Below are 27428 nucleotides of genomic sequence, written 5' to 3' on the forward strand. Positions count from 1 at the left end.
TAGGGGCTCGTAAGTAAGAATTTACTGTAAGGTCTTCGGCGCATGTGACTAATACATTTTGATTTGATGGTAACAGTTGAATAAGATGAGAAAAAAATAAGAAACTCGCACACTTTTTTTCTCATTAAAGTAAAACAAAAGTTAGATGCAAAAAAAGACAATGCCTATAGTGAAAAGTCTAAGGGTTGTCCTGATAGCTGAACTTCTGTACAAAGTATTATATTGTCCTATGTTGTCATCTAGTGGAGCATTTGGGTACTGTAGCTTTTAATTTGCTAACTTTCTGTTCAGAGCTATTTCCTGTTAGAACAATCCGAGCAACAACAACAACAGACAGACAAGCTCTATTTTTCCATCTTACTAGGCCTTGGTTAAAGATAAGTCTGTAAGTAATTTTTTGTTATTAGAACATGCTTTTGCTAATTAAAATTGTGTTTCTAGAATATTTATGTTTTTTACATGTTTATTCTAGTTTTCTAAGTTCCGATGATGCTACACTAATTGCGCTAACTATCGCCTATTCACTTAACATGGTCCAAGCACTTTAATGCAGACTTTAATGCAGGGAAACTTAAATCACTTCTACCAAATCTCTATCAACATGTTAAATGTGCAACCAGAGGGGAAAAAATTTGAGATCAACTGTACTCCACACACACAGAGACGCGTACAAAGCTCTCCCTCGCCCTCCATTTGGAAAATCCGACCACAACTCTATCCTCCTGATTCCTGCTTACAAGCAAAAATTAAAGCAGGAAGCACCAGTGACTCGGTCTATAAAAAAGTGGTCAGATGAAGCAGATGCTAAACTCCAGGACTGTTTTGCTATCCCAGACTGGAACATGTTCCGGGATTCTTCCGAAGACATTGAGGAATACACCACATCAGTCACTGGCTTTATCAATAAGTGCATTGAGGATGTCGTCCCCACCGTGACTGTACGTACATACCCCAACCAGAAGCCATGGATTACAGGCAACATTTGCACTGAGCTAAAGGGTAGAGCTGCCGCTTTCAAGGTGCGGGACTCTAACCCGGAAGCTTACAAGAAATCCCGCTATGCCCTGCGACGAACCATCAAACAGGCAAAGCATCAATACAGCGCTAAGATTGAATCATACTACACCGGCTCCGATGCTCGTCGAATGTGGCAGGGCTTGCAAACTATTACAGACTACAAAGGGAAGCACAGCCGCGAGCTTCCCAGTGCAGTGACACGAGCCTGCCAGACGAGATAAATCACTTCTATGCTCGCTTCGAGGCAAGCAACACTGAGGCATGCATGAGAGCATCAGCTGTTCCGGACGACTGTGTGATCACGCTCTCCGTAGCCGACGTGAGTAAAACCTTTAAACAGGTCAACATACACAAGGCTGCGGGGCCAGACAGATTACCAGGACGTGTGCTCCGGGCATGTACTGACCAACTGGCAGGTGTCTTCACTGACATTTTCAACATGTCCCTGATTGAGTCTGTAATACCAACATGTTTCAAGCAGACCACCATAGTCCCTGTGCCCAAGAACACAAAGGCAACCTGCCTAAATGACTACAGACTCGTAGCACTCATGTCCGTAGCCATGAAGTGCTTTGAAATGCTGGTAATGGCTTACATCAACACCATTATCCCAGAAACCCTAGACCCACTTCAATTTGCATACCGCCCTAACAGATCCACAGATGATGCAATCTCTATTGCACTCCACACTGCCCTTTCCCACCTTTCCCACAAAAGGAACACCTATGTGAGAATGCTATTTATTGACTACAGCTCAGCGTTCAACACCATAGTACCCTCAAAGCTCATCACTAAGCTAAGGATCCTGGGACTAAACACCTCCCTCTGTAACTGGATCCTGGACTTCCTGACGGGCCGCCCCCAGGTGGTGAGGGTAGGTAGCAACACATCTGCCACGCTGATCCTCAACACTGGAGCTCCCCAGGGGTGCGTGCTCAGTCCCCTCCTGTACTCCCTGTTCACCCACAACTGCATGGCCAGGCACGACTCCAACACCATCATTAAGTTTGCAGAAGACACAACAGTGGTAGGCCTGATCACCGACAATGACGAGACAGCCTATAGGGAGGAAGTCAGAGACCTGGCCGGGTGGTGCGAGAATAACAACCTATCCCTCAATGTAACCAAGACTAAGGAGATGATTGTGGACTACAGGAAAAGGAGCACCGAGCACGCCCCCATTCTCATCGACGGGGCTGTAGTGGAGGAGGTTGAGAGCTTCAAGTTCCTTGGTGTCCACATCAACAACAAACTTGAATGGTCCAAACACACCAAGACAGTCGTGAAGACGGCACGACAAAGCCTATTCCCCCTCAAGAAACTAAAAGATTTGGCATGGGTCCTGAGATCCTCAAAAGGTTCTACAGCTGCAACATCGAGAGCATCCTGACCGGTTGCATCACTGCCTGGTACGGCAATTGCTCGGCCTCCGACCGCAAGGCACTTCAGAGGGTAGTGCGTACGGCCCAGTACATCACTGGGGCAAAGCTGCCTGCCATACAGGACCTCTACACCAGGCGGTGTCAGAGGAAGACCCTAATAATTGTCAAAGACCCCAGCCACCCCAGTCATAGACTGTTTTCTCTACTACCGCATGGCAAGCGGTACCGGAGTGCCAAGTCTAGGACAAAAAGGCTTCTCAACAGTTTTTACCCCCAAACCATAAGACTCCTGAACAGGTAACCAAATGGTTACCCGGACTATTTGCATTGTGTGCCCCCCTCCCCAACCCCTCTTTTACGCTGCTGCTACTCTCTGTTGATATTATATGCATAGTCACTTTAACTATACATTCATGTACATACTACCTCAATTGGCCCGAACAACCAGTGCTCCCGCACATTGGCTAACCGGGCTATCTGCATTGTGTCCCACCCACCACCCGCCAACCCCCTCTTTTACACTACTGCTACTCTCTGTTCATCATATATGCATAGTCACTTTAACCATACCCTCATGTACATACTACCTCAATAAGCCTGACTAACCGGTGTCTGTATATAGCCTTGCTACTCTTATTTTCAAATGTCTTTTTACTGTTAGAAAGAGGAGGAAGGGAAGCGCTACTAAGGTACACAATAGTAAATGTTGGTAGACAGAAGGTGCTCTTTGGTAAAAGGGTTGAGTTGGTCTTCAAAAAGAAAGGAGGACCAAGGCACTCTTCATATAATTGATTAAAATGCCTTTATTAGTATGGCATGTTCAATAGAAACAATGTTTTTAAAAAACCGACGCGTTTCGGCTGCATGGCCTTCATCAGGGTGTACAAAGAAATAATACAATGTTCTCTGTTTAACAGCTTTTACAATTAACCCTAATTAGAAGGGGGAGTGGTTAAAATTGATTGGACACACCTAGTAAGCAATAGTATACACACTTTAAAGTGAAATGCTGTAGCTATGTTATCATAAAAATGTAACTCCAAACTAGAAGTATCAGAACACTTAGAAAGGTAGTTCTAACCTTAAATATGTCTGGGCGAAGTGTCAAGAATAAGAAAGCAATACATTCCATAGTACACTAGAACACAGCAAAACATGAACAACAAGAGTCTAAACATAGCTGAGGGCAATTGAGCAAAGATATCCACTAGATGACAGCAAATGTACCCATCACAACCCTACAGGAAGGGTGAGAAATCCATATCTTCATTTAAACCCGGGTATTTAGTGGCCTGTAGTTTGTAAATCCAAAAACTTTCCATTTGGTTTAACTGTTTAAGGCGGTCCCCTTTTCTAATAGAGGCCGGGATATGATCAATACCCATAGCTTGTAGGGAGGCAGGGTTGCCATGGTGTAAGGACTTGTAGTGCCTTGCCATGGGGTAGTCTTCATTGCCTACCCGTATGGCGTACTTGTGTTCCGCTAGGCGATCTTGAAGGCGTCTCTTTGTCCGTCCAATGTAGAACACCTTGCACTGTGGACATTCCAATCTATAGATGACATGAGTGGTTTTGCAGTTAATGAAATGCTTGACGTAATACTCCATTTTGGAAGCTGTATCAACGAAATACTTTTTCTGTGCAATATTTCTGCAATGGTTGCACTGGTTACATTTAAAAGAGCCCTTGGGTTTGTGGCCAAGCCAAGTTTTTTGAGAGTCACCCGGAAGATAACTGTGGACTAATTTGTCCTTTAGGGTAGGACATCTCTTAAAGCTTATGACTGGTGGCTCAGGAAAGACTTGGCGTAGTAGCGTATCACTTTGGATGATTCCCCAATTATTTTTAATGATTCTTTTAATGTTCTCTGCTTCAGTGCTGTATTTTGTAACAAAATACACTCTCTCTGATGCATCACGAGGCACTCCCCTTCGCAACAAGTTCTCTCTGTCAAGTAATCCAGCCCTTATACCTGCATCTTTCAGGACCTGGACGCTGTAGCCCCGATTCAAGAAACGATTCTCCAATTCAGCAGATTTGACAACATAGTCTGTTTCCTGATCGCAAATTCTGCGGACTCTTTGGAATTGGCCATATGGAATATTCTCTTTTAGCCTTTTGGGGTGAAAGCTGTCTGCTCTCAGAATGGTATTCCCATCTGTAGGCTTCCTAAAGATACAGCTTCCAAAATGGAGTATTACGTCAAGCATTTCATTAACTGCAAAACCACTCATGTCATCTATAGATTGGAATGTCCACAGTGCAAGGTGTTCGCCTAGCGGAACACAAGTACGCCATATGGGTAGGCAATGAAGACTACCCCATGGCAAGGCACTACAAGTCCTTACACCATGGCAACCCTGCCTCCCTACAAGCTATGGGTATTGATCATATCCCGGCCTCTATTAGAAAAGGGGACCGCCTTAAACAGTTAAACCAAATGGAAAGTTTTTGGATTTACAAACTACAGGCCACTAAATACCCGGGTTTAAATGAAGATATGGATTTCTCACCCTTCCTGTAGGGTTGTGATGGGTACATTTGCTGTCATCTAGTGGATATCTTTGCTCAATTGCCCTCAGCTATGTTTAGACTCTTGTTGTTCATGTTTTGCTGTGTTCTAGTGTACTATGGAATGTATTGCTTTCTTATTCTTGACACTTCGCCCAGACATATTTAAGGTTAGAACTACCTTTCTAAGTGTTCTGATACTTCTAGTTTGGAGTTACATTTTTATGATAACATAGCTACAGCATTTCACTTTAAAGTGTGTATACTATTGCTTACTAGGTGTGTCCAATCAATTTTAACCACTCCCCCTTCTAATTAGGGTTAATTGTAAAAGCTGTTAAACAGAGAACATTGTATTATTTCTTTGTACACCCTGATGAAGGCCATGCAGCCGAAACGCGTCGGTTTTTTAAAAACATTGTTTCTATTGAACATGCCATACTAATAAAGGCATTTTAATCAATTATATGAAGAGTGCCTTGGTCCTCCTTTCTTTTTACTGTTGTTTTATTTCTTTACTTACCTACACACACACACACATACCTTTTTTTCCGCACTATTGGTTAGAGCCTGTAAGTAAGCAGTTCACTGTAACCTGTTGTATTCGGCGCACGTGACAAATAAACTTTGATTTGATAATATTGTTCGTTAGCATCCTAGCTAATGTTTCATGATGGAATTTAGCTCCTTTGGGTTTTGGTTGTAGCTAGCTATTTTAAGTGTTCAGATATCTCTTGACTGAGCTAAAGCATAGTTATTATGCTATATGGACACTTAGATTCTGTGTATATGTTTTGTGTCACCTTTCATGTGATGTAAATTCATCATTTCTGCACGGTCATGTTGGCTAACTAGGCTTGTTTTCCTGTTGCTACCTCGTTTATGCTGTTTATTTTTATCCTTTTGTGTGAATGTATATAGTGACTTTTCTAATACATGTATTCCTTTCTGTATCTGTTACAGTTTTACAAACAAAATATCTTCTACTACAGATTATTAAAGGTACCAATGCCTCCTGATTCTTTATTGGAAGAGTGTAAGCTGTCTGCCAAGCTTTGTAGTTTACACATTGTGAGGGCAGAACAAGGGGAATTTAATATATGTTTTAATATTGTGGTGGACTAAGATGAGAAGAACATTGGGGAGCCAAATGCAGGCTACTATGCAACTCCCTAGAATACAATTTGGGAACTTAAATAATTTATAAATATTTTTTTTGCATTATTAATATTATTATTATAAATCATTGTTATTATTGTAATTTTATTTATCCATCAAAACCAGCTCTTTAAATATGCAAAACCTGTTTTGTTTAATTCTTTTAGACATTTTCATTGGCTAAATTAAATTCAATGTCTTTAATTGTGTGCTCCATATTTAGTTTAAAATAAATAACATTAGCCTATTTCAGTCATTTGTTGGGTTCTGTAGGCACTTGCCTTTGTTGGTAATTGCTGCAATATAGCCTGTTTAAAACATTTGTGAAGTGTTTTGTGTCATTCTGTTGAGCCATTTTCTTTGGCCAAATTAAGTTTCACCTGTAATGCTGTGTTTGCTGCAATATAATCGGCCAGGACACCCGTGATACAAGTCAGTATACAAGTGTAAGTAAAAACTAAAGTAAATGACTTAGAAATTGTGCTACTAATGCACAAACACGTCTCGCAAAAGTAATTATGTTTTTGTTTGGTTAGCTTTTGGAAATTGTACAAATACATTTTTTTCCTTCAGAAGTTCCAGCTAGGCAGGCTAACGTTAGTTAGCTAATGAATTTGCTAGCTATCATAGAGTAGGCATATATTAATAATTATATAGTTAATGTAACTAGACATGCAATCATAATTGACTGTAGCGCATATAAAGCACCCACAAGCGATTGACAAATTTCTGGGCAAGGGAGGTCCATTTAAAAATCATTCCTTCCTCCCTCGCCCCTTGACCTGCAAGTGTATGCTCCTCAGACGTCATGATATGTCATCAGTGGCAGCAGGGTAGCCTAGTGGTTAGAGCGTTGGACTAATAACTGAAATGTTGCAAGTTCAAACCCCTGAGCTGGCAAGGTACAAATCTGTTGTTCTGCCCCTGAACAGGCAGTTAACCCACTGTTCCTAGGCCGTCATTGAAAATAAGAATTTGTTCTTAACTGACTTGCCTAGTTAATAAAAAAAAATCAGAAGTATCTGCTTAATTTGAGGGCTGAGAGGTGTTAAGTGTTTAGAATGCAGCCCATGTCTGAGGCTGGGTCTATATCTGTATAGCAGAAGCAGTAACCATCTGACCCAAAAAATTGAAACTGCACTGTTGGTTAGGGGCTCGTAAGTAAGCATTTCACTGTAAGGTCTACTACACCTGTTGTATTCAGCACATGTGACTAATACAATTTGATTTGATTTGAAAAACCAAGCCATGAGGTCCAAGGAATTGTCCGTAGAGCTCCAAGACAGGATTGTGTCGACGCACAGATCTGGGGAAGGGTACCAAAACATTTCTGCAGCATTGTAGGTCCCCAAGAACACAGTTCCATCCATCATTCTTAAATGGAAGTTGTTTGGAACCACCAAGACTCTTCCTAGAGCTGGCCGCCGGGCCAAACTGAACAATTGGGGGAGAAGGGCCTTGCTCAGGGAGGTGGTGGTCACTCTGGTCACCAATGGTCACTCTGACAGAGCTCCAGAGTTCCTCTGTGGAGATGGTTGTCCTTCTGGAAGGTTCTCCCATCTCTGCAGCACTCCACCAATCAGGCCTTTATGGTAGAGTGGCCAGACGGAAGCCACTCCTCAGTAAAAGGCACATGACAGCCCACTTGGAGTTTGCCAAAAGGCACCTAAAGGACTGTCAGACCATGAGAAACAAGATTCTCTGTCAAGATTCACTTTCCAACAGAACAATGACCCTAAGCACACAGTCAAGACAACACAGGAGTGGCTTCGGGACAAGTCTCTGAATGTCCTTGAGTGGCCCAGCCAGAGCCCGGACTTGAACCTGATCGAACATCTCTGGAGAGACCTGAAGATAGCTGTGCAGCGACGCTCCCCATCCAACTTGACAGAGCTTGAGAAGATCTGCAGAGAAGAATGAGAAATACTCCCCAAATACAGGTGTGCCAAGCTTGTAGCGTCATACCAAAGAAGACTCACGGCTGTAATCGCTGCCAAAGGTGCTTCAACAAAGTGCTGAGTAAAGGGTCCGAATACTTATGTAAATGTAATATTTCAGTTTTAAGTTCTTTTTGCAAAAACAATTCAAAACCTGTTTTTGCTTAGTCATTATGGGGTATTGTGTAGACTAATGAGAAAAAAACCCCAATTGAATAGATTTTAGAATAAGGCTGTAAGGTAACAATATGTGGAAAAAGTCAAGGGGTCTGAATCTGTCTATTGTGCTTGAAGCTATTTCACAGAAGCCTTTTCAGCTGCTGGAAAGCTTGATGAAATATCTCTCCTTTAAGACTACTTTACTGGTCACCATTCAACCCGCAAAGCTAGTGAGTGAGATGCGTGCACTGTCAGTTCACCATTAGTGTCAGGCTTTTTCCAAGGTTTCCTTGTTGCCCAACCCCACTTCTATGCCTTAGGTCAGCAGCAATTACAATTGTCTCGCTTTGAAGCTTGTGACTTACCACCCGTTGGCCTTCCCTTCTATGGAAGAAGAGCATCTCCAACATTTGTGTCCAGAGGAAGGCCTGAGGGCTCACTCCACCAGAGCTTGGGCACTGTTCAAGGGCATCTCCTTGCAGGAGATTTGCGATGCGGCTTTTTGGTCATCCCCTCTTTTTTAATGAGGATCTACCGGCTAGACATCTCTGTGCCTTCTTTGGCACATTACCGTACTCAGTGTCGGGGCCTCTGTGGGTTGATATTTTGAGACTACCTGGCTTTCGAGAGCATATTTGCGATACAGGAGTTGTCCATATCCCACGTGAGATGTCAAAATTAATAATTGAAAGAGAACTTAAGGTAACTCTCACTATTAGTGAGATGTCTCACCGCATTCCCCTACAAGAGTGTGAGAGAATAATCGGAGGTCGGGCGAGGGGCTCATGCCATTCGCCTTTACACCTGTCTGTTTCCAACAGAAGTGTGTAATAGGTTCTTCAAGCTTCTGAGATTCTGATGAATCCCACATGTGAGATATCACACTCATAATATCAGAAAACCAGGGTTACGCAAGTAACCTTAAATTATAACATAAAATAGAATGAATAAATGCACTACTAAATAAGGTTTCTAATTCTTACCCATGATGGCACTCTCTTCTAGGGTTTCCATATCCTGTCTGGAGGATAAAAAAAAAATGTTACACAGTTATACATATTTTTCTCAATAGTTGTCCCCAAGGTAAGTAACAATGCATGATAATCCAATACAGATTACAATAACATGGCACTCTTTATTAAAGAAGATATGTTTTAGTTGACTGATTGCAGACCTGGGGGGGAGCGGACTTGTAAGCCAGAAATGAGGTAAGGAATTTATACTGTATAGGCTATTATGTGTGTACCATATTAAGATTCATATTAAGGTGAACATGTAAATGAATGTACAGGTGTAGGATCTTAATTTGAGCCAGTTTGCTACAGCAGGAAAATAATCCTGCATTAAAGGAAATGTAAATTATTCTGTGGATTATAGTTAATGGATATTTTTGTAGGGGTTGATCGATTTTTCATAAGGGAAAATCAAGTCTGAAATTTCAAAGTGGAAATGACAAATTTCAGAAGCCTTTTAAACCTCAAATATAATACAAGTTATTCTGCGACAGGGTGATCAAATTAAGATCCAACATCTGTGTGTTATGTCTTGTACCAGAATATGCTCGTTTTTATTTAGGTTTTATAAAAATATTTCTATTTTATTTTTATATTATTTTGTTTGTGTTTCAGAAACGTGTGGGAGGCTAGGACCCATTTGTGTTGTATAGTTTATGTTTTGTTTTTTGGTGATGTTACTTCTTGCAACTTGGGGACAGTAATACAATAGATGATGGGTCAGGTCATAGGTTAGTTTAGGTTTCAATTATAAAGTTAATCTTAATGTGACTTGGATTTAAAAGGAATAGCGCTGAAAGTGGTGCACAAAATATGGTGAAAGGAAACTCTCTTGCCCATGTTTACACCAATCCAATGCTTTTTAACTTTAGTAGTAGGCCTACATGTAAGAAGAATCAAGTAATCTACCTAGCTGATTTAGCTAGTGATAGGCTAGTGATAGTGATGCACAAGCTAGGTTATTTAAACCATCACCATCCCCTGGCTGCATTTATCCGCCAGATTCAGGGTGCTTGAAAACCTAATTGAAACTGAACATAATTCATGATGCTTTTTATTTTAGTTAGTTATGTGCGAACATGTGGCATCCACCACAGGCCAGTCTGGCAGCTGGACCACAACGCTGCGGAATGCCTCCATTGAAAATGAATATATGCCCCTTACAATGATCTTAACTGTTTTTATTACACAATTAAATTAAACACAGACTACCTGGGTATGTTGTGGTGGACAGTCATTACAATTGCTTCTCAGGAACCTGGTAAAGTAAAGATTGTAGCCACTGAATGGCTCTGAATGCAGTCAGCTTGCAGCCAAAGCACTTTTGGAGCTAACTTGTGGTCTCACATCGTATCCTGGTGTCGACAGTAGATGAGAGTCTTATTCATAACATGGCTAATTTAGCTAGCTAACATACATTTAGAAAAAACAAGATATATTAACTGTCTAGCTATAGCGTTATTAACGTTTGGTGGTCAATGCAGCCAGGTCACCCGTGATACAAGTCAGTACTTGACATCCATCCATGTCTTTGGACGTTGGGAGATGACATGGAAACTGGCCACTAGGGGCAACAGTGAGCACGGTTACCTTTCAAGTTAGTTTCGGGTTTTGCTAGGGCATTTTGGACGGAGATTGCAGATGGGCATAAGTATCTGCCACTGATTCCAAAGGTTGCTCGTTTGAATCCAGCAATAGAAAGTTATTTTTGTTTTAAGCCTATCCCAAACTTTAACCCTTACCTTAACCATTCAGAGTTAATACCTAACATTAAGAATTTGGAGTTAATGCCTGAACTTAACCCTAACCTTAAAAATGTAGAGTTAATGCCTGAATTTAACCTTAAACACTTCAAAATTTGATGTTTGGAACAACTTCAAAATTTTACATTTGAGAAACATGGATGACTGTGAGAGCTGGTAGGGTCAATGAGACTAGGAGCTAACTAACCAACTGAGCTGTAACAAAAATATAATTGTTCCCCATGATGATCGGAACTGGACTGTGTATCTGTCTCTGTCCCAGCACTGGCCTGATTTTGACAACCTGGGTGAATGATGTGTCTTGCCATAGAGATCCGGCATTTACAAAATTACACTGATTGGCACAAGGCGGGTGCTGTAGTTATTAACTGAAATGTGTTAGTCACACGCAATATCTCAATTGGCCGAAGGGGGTGTCATGACGTTGGCCTGTGGGTAAGGTTTATGACCCCCCCCCCATAAATACCTTTCTCCCTTCCCCTCTCTTACTGACCCTACTGAAGGACTGCTGTCCTGTTAAATATAGAGAGTCTGGGAACATCAAACAAATGGGGAAAGGAACCATATTTTGGTAATAAAACCAGTTGGAAATATGCTTGATAACATAATGAGTATGGAGGTCAGTTCGTTGTTATCTGTGACATTATGACTGATGACAGGACGACATAAACTGTACCTGGGAAAGTATCCACCCTCTAGTTATCAGAGTCACATGGAATTGTTATGCAATTGAAATGTTTGATATTGAAATTGTTTGTTAGGAGATTAAATGTAATTTTAGCTTCCAAATGAGAGATTTGGGTTTTCATAAGGAAAGTGCCCTGCTTGATCAGTGGCCCACCCCTGTGAAGAGGAGGGGTTATAAACGATGAAACACATCCTTCCCCCCTCTCCACTATATAAGCCTTTGACGAAAAGATAACCAGTGGTTCCAGTACGTGAGGTCTGCAGCCTCTACGTTAGAAGGACACACATGTCAAGAACAGAACTAAGCCAACATTGGCGTGAGCTATGGTATGAACTGGTATGAACTTTGAGCTTATTCACTACAGAAGTGATACTTCCTAGCCGTTGAGTTAGCAGCGGCCGCTGTCGACGTGGGCTAGGAAAGGACGGACGATGGATCCAGTCTAACAGACGGACGAAGATACCACCACGTATCCAATTTACCACCAGAGACATTCTTCCAAGGACCGGAAGATCTGTTGGCCAACCCGGCCAGCATCTACGACCAATCTACCGAAGCGCAGCTCAGAGTAAATATTTATTGCATTTTCCTTTTCCAAATGGGCGGTAATTTAGAATGCATAAGATAATGTATTTACGATAGCATAGCTGCTGTTTCTCTGTTCCTAAATCTTCCCGCTCTTTCATTCAAGCCCAACCCCCTTTCCTTTGTGTAACCAGGTTCCGTCCACCGGGACGTTTTCTGTATGACATCATTGGTATTCTGTGTATTTGTAATTCTGTGTGGTTAGTTTAGGTATTTAGTAAATAAATAATTAAACCCAATTTTGTATTGCTGATTCAACTTGTTAGCCAGGGTTCGTGAAGATAACCAAGAATTTACAACTTTCATTATGAGACTAAAAATAAGATTAGGGTTAATATTGACTGCTATCGATGTAAAATATTACTAAGTATTTTAAGAGTTTATTCGGAAGATAACAGCTCTATAAACGTTCTTCCGTGGTGCCCCGACTTTCTAGTTAATTACATTTACATGATTAGCTTAATCAGGTAATATTAATTACAGAGAAATCATTTTATAAGTTAGCATGTCATATCACTTAATCCGGCATAGCCAAAGACACGACAGGGGGTTTTGAAACGCATGACGAGGTGTTGGCAAGGTGTCAGACAACAGTTGCTATCCATTAGAGCTTAGTGAAGAAGGGTCAGTTGTTGGCAATGGTACGTGTGGATTTCATTCTCAGTGATTTTATTCTCAGTTTCATTCTCATTCTTGTCCATTAGGGTGTTAGGGGTGGTGCCCCACTTAGTGATTGGTCAAAAAATAAAAAACATATATTTTTTTACGTTTTTCAAGTGTATGTACAAAACACTACGAACACCTGCTCTTTCCATGACATAGACTTACCTGGTAAAAGCTATGATCCCTTATGTCACTTGTTAAATCCACTTCAATCAGTGTAGATGAAGGGGAGGAGACAGGTTAAAGAAGGATTTTTAAGCCTTGAGACATGGACATCTTTTTTTTGTGCAGTCCGGACCGGCCTTGATTTCCACAGACATTGGTTTTTGGTCCTGTCTGGACCAAATCTGAACCAATCATAGACTATGATTGGTTCAGATTTGGTCCAGACCAAAAACCAATGGATGTGGAAATCAAGGCCGGTCCAGATTGCACCAAAATAAGACGTTGGCTCTGGCTTACTGGGGTGTAGCTTACAAGGTCGGCCTGCAATGGAATTTTATGAATGCCCATCCATGTGTTAGGCCCACTGTTTGTAAAATAGGCAGTTGCATTGGCTTTATTAGTCCTAATTCCTGTGACTAATCCATTTGTCTACTTAAACACTGAATATCAGCTACCCAACTTGATCAGGAGTTATCCTGAGCCTATTTGGAATATGTTTACACAGTGGGAAATGTAGATGTATTTCTTTTTTGCAATGATCAGCTTGTCAAAAATGTAGGGGTACCGGGGGTTGTGCGACTGATGTGTTTTCCGTTTGCTCCCGCGGTATTCTTATAGTTTATGTGAATTTTGCAGCAGAATCGTATTTATTTTCAAATATTAGTTTGGTGATCCCTTTCCGTAAAAACCAAGACTACTTTGCTTTCGAATGTCAACATGTCGACGAAACATAAGGCAAAAAACATGATTTTGAGAAAACCCGGCCTACAAGACCCACTCTCATCACCGCCCTCTCCTGAGTCTGAGGGCCCAGGGACTCACACTTTACCCGGGGGTGCAGCTTGGCCTGGCTGCGGAGAAATGAACATTCTCAAGGCCATCAAACTACTACGCTCTGAGATAGTTGAAATGAAAACGGAGGTAGTTGCTATGATTGAGGCCCGAATACAGGAGGTTTCTGATACTTTAAAAGCAGATCTAACCATCCTGCGGAACAAGACCGTGCCAGCAATCACATCACTCAAAACAACAACAGCGTTGCACACTACAACGATTGCAGCACTGGAGACCTCCGCTACCAATTTCTCTGACTTAACTACCTCCCTGGAGGCTGACGTGAAATGCCTGGCTGCGAATTTGAAAAAGGTGCAGGAGAGTTGTGTGAGTTTAGTGTGAATCTCTCGCCACAATAACCTGAGACTGGTATCGGTCCCAGAGTCAGCTGAAATGCCTCGCGCCACGGATTTTGTTTCTGGGCTGCTGAAGGATATTCTTGCCTTGGATGAGAAGCCCCTGATTGATTGTGCCCACCGGTCGCTGCGCCCAAAGCCCCGGGATGGTGAGAGGCCCCGTGACATAATTCTTTGAGTGCACTTTTTACATGAGAAGATGTTGTTGTAGCCAAACGACTACTACGGGACCATCCAGGTGTGAGGTATGGACTGCAATTCCCGGCCTGTCTCATGATGGTAAAGACTACACATTTGAGTCTCCGGATGAGGCTATGGCTCACATTCAATGTCACATCAAGAAGTCTTGAACTTGCTCATAGTTCTCAAGCAACAGTTGTTGATCTGTGGATAGTAAGTAGCCCACCTGTGGTACAATTATGTTTAGTTATAACATACTAGTCTTGTATAGTTGGGGAGTTGGCAAACCCATTCAGGCTTATTTGATGTGATCTAATGTTTTGATCATCTAGTGTGCTTGCCTTACAAGCATTCAGTAATTTTAATTTCATTGTATTAAGGTTTTACGTAACTCCTTTGTTTCTAGGCTCTCGTTCACCTATTCAGTTTGTTTACATAGTGTCTCAGTGACTCAAAATATTTTGGGTTATTTGTTTACTGCATCCGTTTGTACCGACCCAGTAAACAGTAAATGTTCTGAGGCTACATGTTTTTGGGGGTCTTCACTTCAATTTTAAAGGTTTTGAGCGTTATTTATGCCCAGCAAACGTTCAACGTTGCGCACACATAGTTTTTTGGTCTTGGCTGTAAGTTGTCTTAGCGTCAAACTGGACAATTATTATTATTTTTTGATTGTCTTACTACGATTTGCTTACTTCAAATTAGGTTTTTGATTGAGAGCCTTTATACATTGTATTTATTTTCTCTCTCAATGCCTGTTATAAGACTGGGAATATAATTATATACATCTACAAGTGGTGCTTTTGTAATTTCGTTTGCACAAAGGGATTCACTTTTTTTATTTTTCTCTCTTTTTGCTGCTTGATTCACGAACACAAAACACGGCTTTAAAGAGCGGGACTGTGGGTTTAGGTAAAACACCGCACTCTCACAGACATACTGTGCGATGAGAACATGTTCTATTTAGGCTTGTACCTCGTTTGGGGAGGTACTGTCTGGGATGGGGGAAGGTGGTTGGGGGGAGGAAGGAGGTTGAATTGTTCAGTCCTTATGTTGTCATTGTCTTTTTAGTTTTTTTCTGTACTTTTTCCAAATATCTTGCACCGTACATTATTACTCTGAGACAAGTTATTCTGGGGTTTTTGGGTACTCATTGCTTTTCCACTCTATGCTCTAATGACAGGGTTGTATAACGGGAGTGCTCAGGGTGGCCGAAATAATTCATGGAACATCAAGGGGTTAATGACCATGTGAAGCATAAGAGGGTGTTGACACACTTAAAGGGTTTGAATGCAAATGTTACATTTCTACAAGAGACTCACATGAGGACTGGTGAGCATTTTAGGATGCATAGGGACTGGGTTGGTCAAGTGTTCCACTAACTTTCATAGTAAATCAAGAGGTGCTGCCATTTCGGTTGATAAATCTACTCCCTTTGTAGCTTCTGAGGTTATTTCTGATCCTAAGGGACGATAGGTCCCTTTTCTATCCCTCTTGTTTTGGCTAGTGTTTATGCTCCCAATTGGGATGACACAAGTTTCATTTCTTCCTTTTTATCTGCTATACCCAATTTAGATTCTCATTTGTTGATTTTAGGGGGGGATTTCAACTGTACAATGTCCCCAGTTCTTGACAAGTCCTCACGAAGAACTATAGGCCCATCTAAATGTGCCCTACTTATTCAATCTTTTCTTCAGAAGTATGCTATGTGTGAGGCCTGGCGTTTCCTCCACCCTACAGATAGACAGTATTCCTTTTATTCTCATGTTCATCAAACATACTCCCGCATTGATTACTTCTTTTTGGACAAAAAACTTCTGCCTAACCTTCGGCGGTGTACTTACGAGAGTATTGTTATTTCTGACCATTCACCATTAGTGCTTGAACTAGAGTTTCCACAGCGACCTCCTATGTGTTATCAATGGCGACTTAACCCCATTTTACTCTCAGATAAGGAGTTTGTCAATTTAATTTCTTCTGAAATCACCTTATTCCTAGAAACTAATTCAACGACGCCTTATGAATATACTGTACTCCCCAGCGTCGGGGGACCCGGAGGTGGTGGTCTCTTTCGATGCGGAAAAAGCTTTTGACCGCGTTGAGTGGGACTACCTAACAGCTGCCCTTTATAGATTTGGCTTTGGCCCCAAATTCATTGCGTGGATAAAGATTATTTATTTTTCCCCCCATGGCTTCGGTACGGACTAACAACTTGTCCTCTGACTATTTTCCTTTGCACTGCGGATCCAGAAAGGGTTGTCCACTCTCCCCCTTGTTGTTTGCTTTGGCACTCGAGCCTCTCGCCATTGCACCACGCTGTAATGATGCCATTCAAGGTATAATCAGGACGGGCTTAGAGCAGAAAGTCTCGCTATATGCTGACGACCTCCTTTTGTTTATCTCCAACCCTGATACCTCATTGCCACGTGCCTTATCTGTTCTTAAAAAGTTTGGATCAATCTCAGGGTACAAGCTGAATCAAGGCAAGAGTGAGCTTTTTCCTGTAAATAAGGCTGCTTTAAAGTGCTCTTTTACAAGTTTTCAGTTTAGGATTGTCCGGGATCAATTCACCTACTTGGGAGTTAAAGTGACAAGGAAATATTCAAATTTGTTTCAGGAAAACTTTGTTGCTCTAGCAGACAGTTTGAAACAATCTTTTACTTTTTGGAATTCGCTACCTCTTTCTCTTATCGGAAGGATTAATGTCATTAAAATGAATGTGTTGCCCAAATTTTTATATTTATTTCAATGTTTACCCATTTTTATTACAAAATCTTTTTTTAATTCACTGGATCAAACATTCATGTATTTTATTTGGGATGGCAAGGTACCACGGATTGGTAGAAAACATTTACCGAAGCCTAAGGCATTGGGGGGTTTAGCTCTACCAAATTTTCAGACATGCTATTGGGCTGCAAATTTCAGAGCCCTTCTGTACTGGCAGCAGACTGATCCTACTGGCCATAGACCACTCTGGGTCCAGATGGAGTCTGAATCATGTAAACCTGCTGCACTTTCTTCTGTGTTGTGCTCGTCTCTCCCAGTGTCCCTAGGCAAAAGGTGTGTCAACCCAATTGTAAAGCAGTCTCTTAAAATTTGGAATCAGTTCCGTTTAGCCTTTAGCCTCCGAGGCTTTTCTCTATCAGGCCCAATCAATCAGAACATTTTATTTCCTCCATCTTTGAATGATATGGCTTTTGCTATCTGGCACTCACTAGGCCTCTTCTCACTAGCCCAATTATTCTTTGATGATACTTTTGCCTCTTTTGCTCAGCTACAGGAAAAGTTCAACCTCCCCCAATCACACTTTTTCCGCTATCTCCAGACTAAGAACTTTGTCAGAGCTAACACACCTGAGTTTCCCCATAGGCCTGCGAATATAGCTATAGAGAGCATCTTTGAGCTGAACAAGCTTTCTAGGGGCGCAATTTCAGATGTATATGCAATCATTAATGACTTACAGAACCCTTCTTTGGTGCCTTTAAAGACTCGATGGGAAAAGGATTTGGGGGAGGAACTTGGGGAAGACACCTGGGAATCTGTGCTGCACAGGGTGCATTCGTCCTCTTTTAGCCTCATTCAATTCAAGGTGGTTCACCATATCCACCAAACTTGAAAGAATATTCTCTGATTTTGATCCTACCTGTGTCAGATGTAAAATGGAACCAGCCACATTGTTGCATATGTTTTGGGGCTGTCATAAACTGTCAGGTTTCTGGGAATTAATATTAAAATTTTTCTCTGATTATATATGACACTGTTATTGATCCGTCTCCCCTTACAGACCTTTTTGGAGTACTGCCCATAGGTACCCCCCTGTCAAGAATCCAGTTGGACACTGTTGCTTATACAACTCTTTTAGCTATTTTTATTTTATTTCACCTTTATTTAACCAGGTAGGCTAGTTGAGAACAAGTTCTCATTTGCAACTGCGACCTGGCCAAGATAAAGCGTAGCAATTTGACACATAGAACAACACAGAGTTACACATGGAATAAACAAATATACAGTCAATAATACAGTAGAACAAAAAAAACAAAAAAGATCTATATACAGTGAGTGCAAATGAGGTAAGTTAAGGCAATAAATAGGCCATGGTGGCGAAGTAATTACAATATAGCAATTAAAACACTGGAATGGTAGATGTGCAGAAGATGAATGTGCAAGTAGAGATACTGGGGTGCAAAGGAGCAAGATAAATAAATAAATACGGTATGGGGATGAGGTAGGTAGATAGCCCATCTGTAAACAGCCCATCTATGTACAGGTGCAGTGATCTGTGAGCTGCTCTGACATCTGGTGATTAAAGCTAGTGAGCGAGATATGAGTCTCCAGCTTCAGAGATTTTTGCAGTTCGTTCTAGTCAGCAGAGAACTGGAAGGAAAGACGACCAAATGAGGAATTGGCTTTGGGGGTGTCCAGTGAGATATACCTGCTGGAGCGCGTGCTACGAGTGGGTGCTGCTATGGTGACCAGTGAGCTGAGATAAGGCGGGGCTTTACCTAGCAGAGACTTGTAGATAACCTGTAGCCAGTAGGTTTGGCGACGAGTATGAAGCGAGGGCCAACCAACGAGAGCGTACAGGTCGCAATGGTGGGTAGTGTATGGGGCTTTGGTGACAAAACGGATGGCACTGTGATAGACTGCATCCAGTTTGTTGAGTAGAGTGTTGGAGGCTATTTTATAGATGACATCACCGAAGTCGAGGATCAGTAGGATGGTCAGTTTTACAAGGGTGTGTTTAGCAGCATGAGTGAAGGATGCTTTGTTGCGATATAGGAAGCCAATTCTAGATTTAATTTTGGATTGGAGATGCTTAATGTGAGTCTGGAAGGAGAGTTTACAGTCTAACCAGACTGTAGACGGCTAATACTACAGAACGGCTAATACTCCAACTGCTCCTGAATACAAGTAAAACTAAATGCATGCTCTTCAACCGATCGCTGCCTGCACCTGCCCGCCTGTCCAGCATCACTTCTCTGGACGGTTCTGACTTAGAATATGTGGACAACTACAAATACCTAGGTGTCTGGTTAGACTGTAAACTCTCCTTCCAGACTCATATCAAACATCTCCAATCCAAAGTTAAATCTAGAATTGGCTTCCTATTTCGCAACAAAGCATCCTTCACCAACCCTTTTGAAAAGAAGGTTGACGACATCCGATCCTCGTTTGTTAAGTCAAACGACACTGCTGGTCCTGCTCACATTGCCCTATCATATGCTTTGACCTCTTTCTCCCCTCTCTCTCCAGATGAAATCTTGCGACTTGTGACGGCCGGCCGCCCAACAACATACCCGCTTGACCCTATCCCCTGCTCTCTTCTCCAGACCATTTCCGGAGACCTTCTCCCTTACCTCACCTCTCTCATCAACTCATCCTTGACCGCTGGCAACGTCCCTTCCGTCTTCAAGAGAGCGAGAGTTGCACCCCTTCTCAAAAAACCTACACTCGATCCCTCCAATGTCAACAACTACAGACCAGTATCCCTTCTTTCTTTCCTCTCCAAAACTCTTGAGCGTGCCGTCCTTGGCCAGCTCTCTTGCTATCTCTCTCAGAATGACCTTCTTGATCCAAATCAGTCAGGTTTCAAGACTGGTCATTCAACTGAGACTGCTCTTCTCTGTGTCACGGAGGCTCTCCACACTGCTAAAGCTAACTCTCTCTCCTCTGCTCTCATCCTTCTAGACCTATCTGCTGCCTTTGATACTGTGAACCATCAGATCCTCCTCTCCACCCTCTCCGAGTTGGGCATCTACGGCGCGGCTCACTCTTGGATTGCGTCCTACCTGACAGGTCGCTCCTACCAGGTGGCGTGGCGAGAATCCGTCTCCGCACCATGTGCTCTCACCACTGGTGTCCCCCAGGGCTCAGTTCTAGGCCCTCTCCTATTCTCGCTGTACACCAAGTCACTTGGCTCTGTCATATCCTCACATGGTCTCTCCTATCATTGCTACGCAGACGACACACAATTAATTTTCTCCTTTCCCCCTTCTGATAACCAGGTGGCGAATCGCATCTCTGCATGTCTGGCAGACATATCAGTGTGGATGATGGATCACCACCTCAAGCTGAACCTCGGCAAGACGGAGCTGCTCTTCCTCCCAGGGAAGGACTGCCCGTTCCATGATCTCGCCATCACGGTTGACAACTCCATTGTGTCCTCCTCCCAGAGTGCTAAGAGCCTTGGCGTGACCCTGGACAACACCCTGTCGTTCTCCGCTAACATCAAGGCGGTGACCCGTTCCTGTAGGTTCATGCTCTACAACATTCGCAGAGTACGACCCTGCCTCACACAGGAAGCGGTGCAGGTCCTAATCCAGGCACTTGTCATCTCCCGTCTGGATTACTGCAACTCGCTGTTGGCGGGGCTCCCTGTCTGTGCCATTAAACCCCTACAACTCATCCAGAATGCCGCAGCCCGTCTGGTGTTCAACCTTCCCAAGTTCTCTCATGTCACCCCGCTCCTCCGCACACTCCACTGGCTTCCAGTTGAAGCTCACATCTGCTACAAGACCATGGTGCTTGCCTACGGAGCTGTGAGGGGAGCGGCACCTCCATACCTTCAGGCTCTGGTCAGTCCCTACACCCAAAGAACGGCACTGCGTTCATCCACCTCTGGCCTGCTCGCTTCCCTACCTCTGTGGAAGCACAGTCCCCGCTCAGCCCAGTCAAAACTGTTCGCTGCTCTGGCACCCCAATGGTGGAACAAGCTCCCTCACGACGCCAGGACAGCGGAGTCAATCACCACCTTCCGGAGACACCTGAAACCCCACCTCTTTAATGAATACCTGGGATAGGATTAAGTAATCCTTCTAACCCCCCCCCCTACCCTCCCCCCAAAAAAAGATATAGATGTACTATTGTAAAGTGGTTGTTCCACTGGATATCATAAGGTGAATGCAACAATTTGTAAGTCGCTCTGGATAAGAGCATCTGCTAGATGATGTAAATGTAATGAGAACATATGAAAGCTGCTAGCTAGCCATTTCACATAGGTTACACCAACCTAATCTCGGGAGTTGATAGGCTTGAAGTCATAAACAGCTCAATGCTTGAAGCACAGCAAAGAGCTGCTGGCAAACGCACGAAAGTGCTGTTTGAATGAATTCTTACGAGCCTGCTGCTGCCTACCACTGCTCAGACTGCTCTATCAAATATCAAATCATAGTCTTAATTATAACATAAAAACACACAGAAATACGTGCCTTAGGTCATTAGTATGGTCAAATCCGGAAACTATCATTTCGAAAACAAAACGTTTATTCTCTCAGTGAAATAAGGAACCGTTCCGTATTTTATCTAACCGGTGGCATCCCTAAGTCTAAATATTGCTGTTACATTGTACAACCTTCAATGTTATGTCATAATTATGTGCAATTCTGGCAAATTAATTACGGTCTTTGTTAGGAATAAATGGTCTTCACACAGTTCGCAACGAGCCAGGCGGCCCAAACTGCTGCATATACCCTGACTGCTTGCACGGAACGCAAGAGAAGTGACACAATTTCCCTAGTTAAAAGAAATTCATGTTAGCAGGCAATATTACCTAAATATGCAGGTTTAAAAATATATACTTGTGTATTGATTTTAAAGAAAGGCATTGATGTTTATGGTTAGGTACACATTGGTGCAACGACAGTGCTTTTTTCGCGAATGCGCTTGTTAAATCATCACCCATTTGGCGAAGTAGGCTGTGATTCGATGATAAATTAACAGGCACCGTATCGATTATATCCTTCCGAGGGTGGCTCCTCTCCCTGTTCGGGTGGCACTCGGCGGTCGTCGTCACCGGCCTACTAGCTGCCACCGATCCCCTTTTCTGTTGGTTTTGCCTTTATTTGTTGCACCTGTTGTCTATTAGGTTGATTAGCTGGGCTATTTAAGCCCGTTTTCCCGCCTGTTCTGTGTGCGGGCTTGTTGGTTCTTTCCCACTGTGTGCTGTGTAGTGGATTGTATTTTGGGACCTTGTGTTTTGGGCGATTACTCTTTTGTGGTGCGTAATAAAGAGCACTGTACTGAACATTTCTGCTTCCTGCACATGACTCCACACCCACGACGACCAAGCGTTACACACGCTAGATAAACTAGTAATATCATCAACCATGTGTAGTTAACTAGTGATTATGTTAAGATTGATTGTTTTTTATAAGATAAGTTTAATGTTAGCTAGCACCTTACCTTGGATTCTTGCTGCACTCGCATAACAGGTAGTTAGCCTGCCACGCAGTCTCCTCGTGGAGTGCAATGTACGGCAGGTGGTTAGAGCATTGGACCGGAAGGCGAGTAACCGGAAGGTTGCAAGATCGAATCCCCGAGCTGGCAAGGTAAAAATCTGTCGTTCTGCCCCTGAACAAGGCAGTTAACCCACCGTTCCTAGGCTGTCATTGTAAATAAGAATGTGTTCTTAACTGACTTGCCTAGTTAAATAAAGGTAAAAAAAAAAGGAAATCGGCCACAATCGGTGTCCAAAAATGCCGATTACCGATTGTTATGTAAACTTGAAATCGGCCCCAATTAATCGGTCGACCTCTAATTGTCATACATTTTATCTCCAGCCTGTAGGCTACAGAAAAGGGCACATACTCTTTGTACCATATCCTATATCTGCTACATGATTTTTATTAGATTATATTTTTGACGGAAGCAATTTCTCTTTCCAACAGCACCCTGGAGAGGTGCGCTGGGAATGGAAAAGCTAAATATTTTGCACCCTAACCTTTGACAAAGTGGGCACTGCTTATCACAGGGCGGCATCAGCGCTCACTTAAATGCCACTGTTTGAGAGAAATTGTCATTGTTTTTTTCGTCAGAATTATATGAGGTTTTATGTGTTGTTGAGGTGCATCTTGGTCAGTTTAGCTCAGAAAATGCCGCCCTAGTCAATATGCCGCCATAGGCGACCGCCTAATCCTGCCTAATGAGTGTGCCGGCTGTGGCCCTTAGCCGCTATGGGGCGGCAGGCCGGCAGAATGGCCAGTCTCAGATAGGGTGGCAGAATGGCAAGGACCTGTTAGCCGTGGTATATTGGCCATATACCACAAACCCCTGAGGTGCCTTATTGTTATTTTAAACTGGTTACTAACATAATTTGCTCCATTACTGTCACTGTCACCGAACAGCAGGTGTGGGCTCACGGGGCGGCGAGGTTGTGTGATAGCTGAACCGTCATACGTGGACCTTGCCCTGCAAAACAAAAGCACAAAACAGTCACAAGAGACAAGTTATTGTTAGCATATGTTAGCTTGGGCTAATGCCAATACTGTGCAGGCTGGTCCTGTCTCATGAGTAGAATAGCATATAGCAATTGCCAGCATCTGTTGTCAAATTGCATTTCATATTTGAACTTTAATAAATCACCAACCATTGCTCTTACCACTGTAGGACATTTAAAGGCAGATTTAAAAAACAGTGTTCTTCATTTACAGTCCATTCATAAAACATCACTTTTAAAAAAATGTATTTAACCTCATCACGTGCACCATCTATCAATTTTGGAATACATCACTTCTATCAATGTACTTCGTAGTTTGTTTTTCATACACACATGACCACAAGTCACAACAGACACATCATGCTACCCACTCACACATGAAGTTTCGTCTAGTCTCGGCTGTTGTGTCTTTACCGTGCTCAATTGAACCACAATGGCCACAGCAGATACCCAATCACAATATTGTGTTACATTTTTGGCTGTGTTTGGTTGTGTGGTAAAAATTGAGGAGCAAGAGAACATAAATAAGTCCAAATGAGGCCAAAGGCACTGTAGTGTACAGCAGGGTTGCAGTCATTTGAGGAAGTAAACTGAACATCCAATTAAATATTTTAAAAAATTGCATTTATTCTCAATGATTTCACAACAAGCTAAAAGGAACACTATTTATTTAAAAAGTGTAAAGTTTTACATTTTTTATTCAAATCACTTCCAGAATTGAGTGACTTCAATTGGAATTGACCCCAACCCTGGTTTAGCCTACAGTATGGGCCGACTTCCTAGCTTCCATAATGCCTTATTACCTAAGTCTGTTTGTGTTAGGAGGACATTTTCTCCTGTAATTGCTTTAATACCAAAGAGCTGCTACTGTCCAAGTACATGAGTAATGAATGTTTCAACTCACCTCAAAAAAATAAGCAACACTTTATCACTGTGTTTAAGTGCGTCATAGTCTAAGAATAATGCAGGACCTGGTGGGCTCTGTCCTGTCTGTGTAGTGAAGAGTGAGAGCTGTGGAATAAGAGCTGTGAAATAAAGCAATGGAATTTTTTTCAGTCCCGCCCAAATCACAGAGCTATCAAAGAAGTTGTCCCTCCCTTGTCTGAGCATTGTAAGTTTCGTTTGGTAGAAAACGAAAGTTTGGATATGCAATAACACATTACATGCTTTTTTGTTGACATTAAAAAAAAACATACAGCCCCTCTAATTTTCTATCAAACCATTTGAACCACCTGTAACTGCAGTTTTAAAATGAAAGACATGAGGATGGGATTGTAAACTAAACTAAATATAGAGTGAGACGGTGAGGTAACACCCACAGTAAAATGCCACCCACAGTAAAATGCAGTCAGCTAGGCTTGACCACATACTGTACCTTTGTGTACAGAGTAAAGGTGGCAAAGACAGATGGAGAAGCAATAACAGTGGTAATTCAAATTAATAATTCATCAAACAAAATTTGTCTTTCTCTTGGCACAGAGAGGATGTTTTTCAGACCCATGTATCCGACAAGTATTTGCGTAGATCTGTCAAGGGAGATACAGTGCCTTCAGAAAGTATTCATACCCTTGACTTATTCCACATTTTGTTGTGTTACAGCCTGAATTCCAAATTAATTAAATAGTTATTTTTCACCAATCGAAGCTCACTATCGCTTCCAGTCCCTACTGGATTGGATGTTGATACCTAGCAGTACCTAGACTGCTTGTTAGTTTGCTAGCACCCACATGAGGGAAGGGAGGGTGGCTGCCATCAACGACGGCACTGTGCTACACCCTCCCTCCCCAACCCACCCATCCTGGAGGTGGCTCTGGTTCCGGCCTCCAGGTTGTAGGCAGACTCATTGGGGTCCGAGTCGTAGACAGACTCAAGTTGTTGTGGCTCGTGGGCAGGTTCCCTCATCTCCACGCTGTAGGCAGACTCATTTACAACACAGTTAGTCAATTTCAGTTCTGAGTCGCAGGCAGACTCACCCGGTTCCGGGTCGCAGGCAGACCCCCTCGGTTCAGGGTCGCAGGCAGAACCCCTCGGTTCCGGACTAGACACTGTTGCCGGATACTCTGGACTGCACACTGGTGCCGGATACTCTGGACTGCACACTGGTGCCGGGCTCTTGAGGCTGGGCCGACGCACTGGAAGCCTGGTGCGTGGGGCTGGTAGAGGTGGTACCAGGCTGAAGACACGCACCCTAGGGCTAGTGCGAGGAGCGGGAACAGGACTAGGCCGACTCATGGGAAGCTTGGTCCGGGTTGCTGGTACTGGTCGTGCCATACTGGAGGTACTCACTTCCGGGATAGCACGAGAGGCGGGAACCGGAAAGACTGGGCCATGGAGGCGCACAGGTGGCCTTGACCGCACCGCCTGCACAACCCGTCCTGGCTGGATGGAACTAGCAGCCCTGCACGAGCGGGGTGCTGGTACAGGGCGAACTGGGCTGTGCAGGGGCCTGATGGTTGCCGTGCATAGAGCGGGAGTAGGGTAGCCTGGTCCTAGGAGGCGTACCGGCGACCAGATGCGCTGCGCAGGCATCCTCCTACCAGGCTGGATGCCCACTCTAGCACGGCATCTGCGAGGGGCTGGAATGGCGCGCACCGGACTGTGCGTGCGTATGGGTGAGAGTGCGCATAACAGCAAAACACGGCACCCTCCACTCCATACGCTCCTCCATATAATCACGGGTAGCTGGCTTATGGCTATTCCTTGGCCTAGCCAAACTACCCGTGTGCCCCCCCCAAAAAAATTATTGGGGGTGCCTCTCCGGCTTCCTCGCCAGTCGTGTACCCCGGTAGCGTTCCCGGTCCTCACCAGCCTTTCTCCACGGGCCCTCTCTGGCCAGAATCTGGTCCCAAGTCCATTTCTCACGAGTGTCCATGTCAAAGTCTATTTCCTTAGAATAGTCCATATATTCAGCGTCCTGCTCCTTTTTCCGCTGCTTAGTCTTGTTGTGGTGGGTGGTTCTGTCATAATAGTTGAAGCCGTGTTGTATGGACCAAACTGCAGACGGAATGTGGATACTCATCTTTTAATGTAAAGAATAATAAATTAAAGCAAAGTATACACAGGAAACAATAAACACAAACTCACAACAGGCTAACATGCTACGTACAAACAAAAGACTAGCAGTGTTAGCACAACCACCCACAAACCCAAGTGACAAACATACTCCTAAATATATGACTCCCAATCAGGAACAACGATCCCCAGCTGTTCCTGATCAGGAGTCACAAGACCAACACAGAAACAGACATACTAGACAACACATACAGACTTCTTCTGCCACGTCCTGACCAAAATACTACACCACTACTCCCTCTGCTGGTCAGGACGTGACACAATGACTGCAGTTCCCATTTTTCCGAGAGTCATTTCTTTCACTCTGAAACGCTATTATATTTATATATTTATTTAGCCCTTAATGACTAACCTCCTATCTCAGGACTTCAACCTCCCTATCATAAACACAAGTTGTTTCTACCAGGTCTGGTTATCCCTAAAACTTGTGTTTACTTCGTCACTCAGCTAACAAAGGACTTCCATACAACCGGAAGGTTTTACATAGTGGCCTATGTAAAAATATTGTTTAAATTCCTAATTTGAAGCCTTATCACTCATTCATTGCCTGTACTTCAAACCTGACAATTAGTTCTTATAGTGTAGGTTTTGGCTCACCGGATAGTCAGGAGATGAGACCATCAGCTCCCAAAAAGGGTGTGTACTGTACTGCCCACAGTTCTCTTCTTCCCCTGGGTCAACAGATAAGGATTTATTGGAGCTCAAAACTGAACCATCTGGGTCACTGCACC

General features: G+C 43.1%; 1 protein-coding gene across 1 annotated transcript in view; it reads right to left on the bottom strand.

Moving 5' to 3' along the window:
* LOC115205379 (sterile alpha motif domain-containing protein 9-like) overlaps positions 1-24673 on the bottom strand; it is a 41902-nt gene extending 17229 nt beyond the window's left edge. Inside the window, exons 1-3 of the mRNA XM_029771314.1 lie at positions 24530-24673; positions 23498-23597; positions 9148-9185 (exon numbers count right to left, since the gene is read on the bottom strand). Of these exons, the coding sequence (XP_029627174.1) occupies positions 9148-9185; positions 23498-23511 (52 nt within the window). The 5' untranslated portion in view covers positions 23512-23597; positions 24530-24673. The remainder of the gene's footprint in view (positions 1-9147; positions 9186-23497; positions 23598-24529) is intronic.
* Positions 24674-27428: the final 2755 nt, after the last annotated feature.

This window comes from Salmo trutta, chromosome 1 (genome assembly GCF_901001165.1).
Source record: "Salmo trutta chromosome 1, fSalTru1.1, whole genome shotgun sequence".
NCBI lineage: Eukaryota > Metazoa > Chordata > Actinopteri > Salmoniformes > Salmonidae > Salmo > Salmo trutta.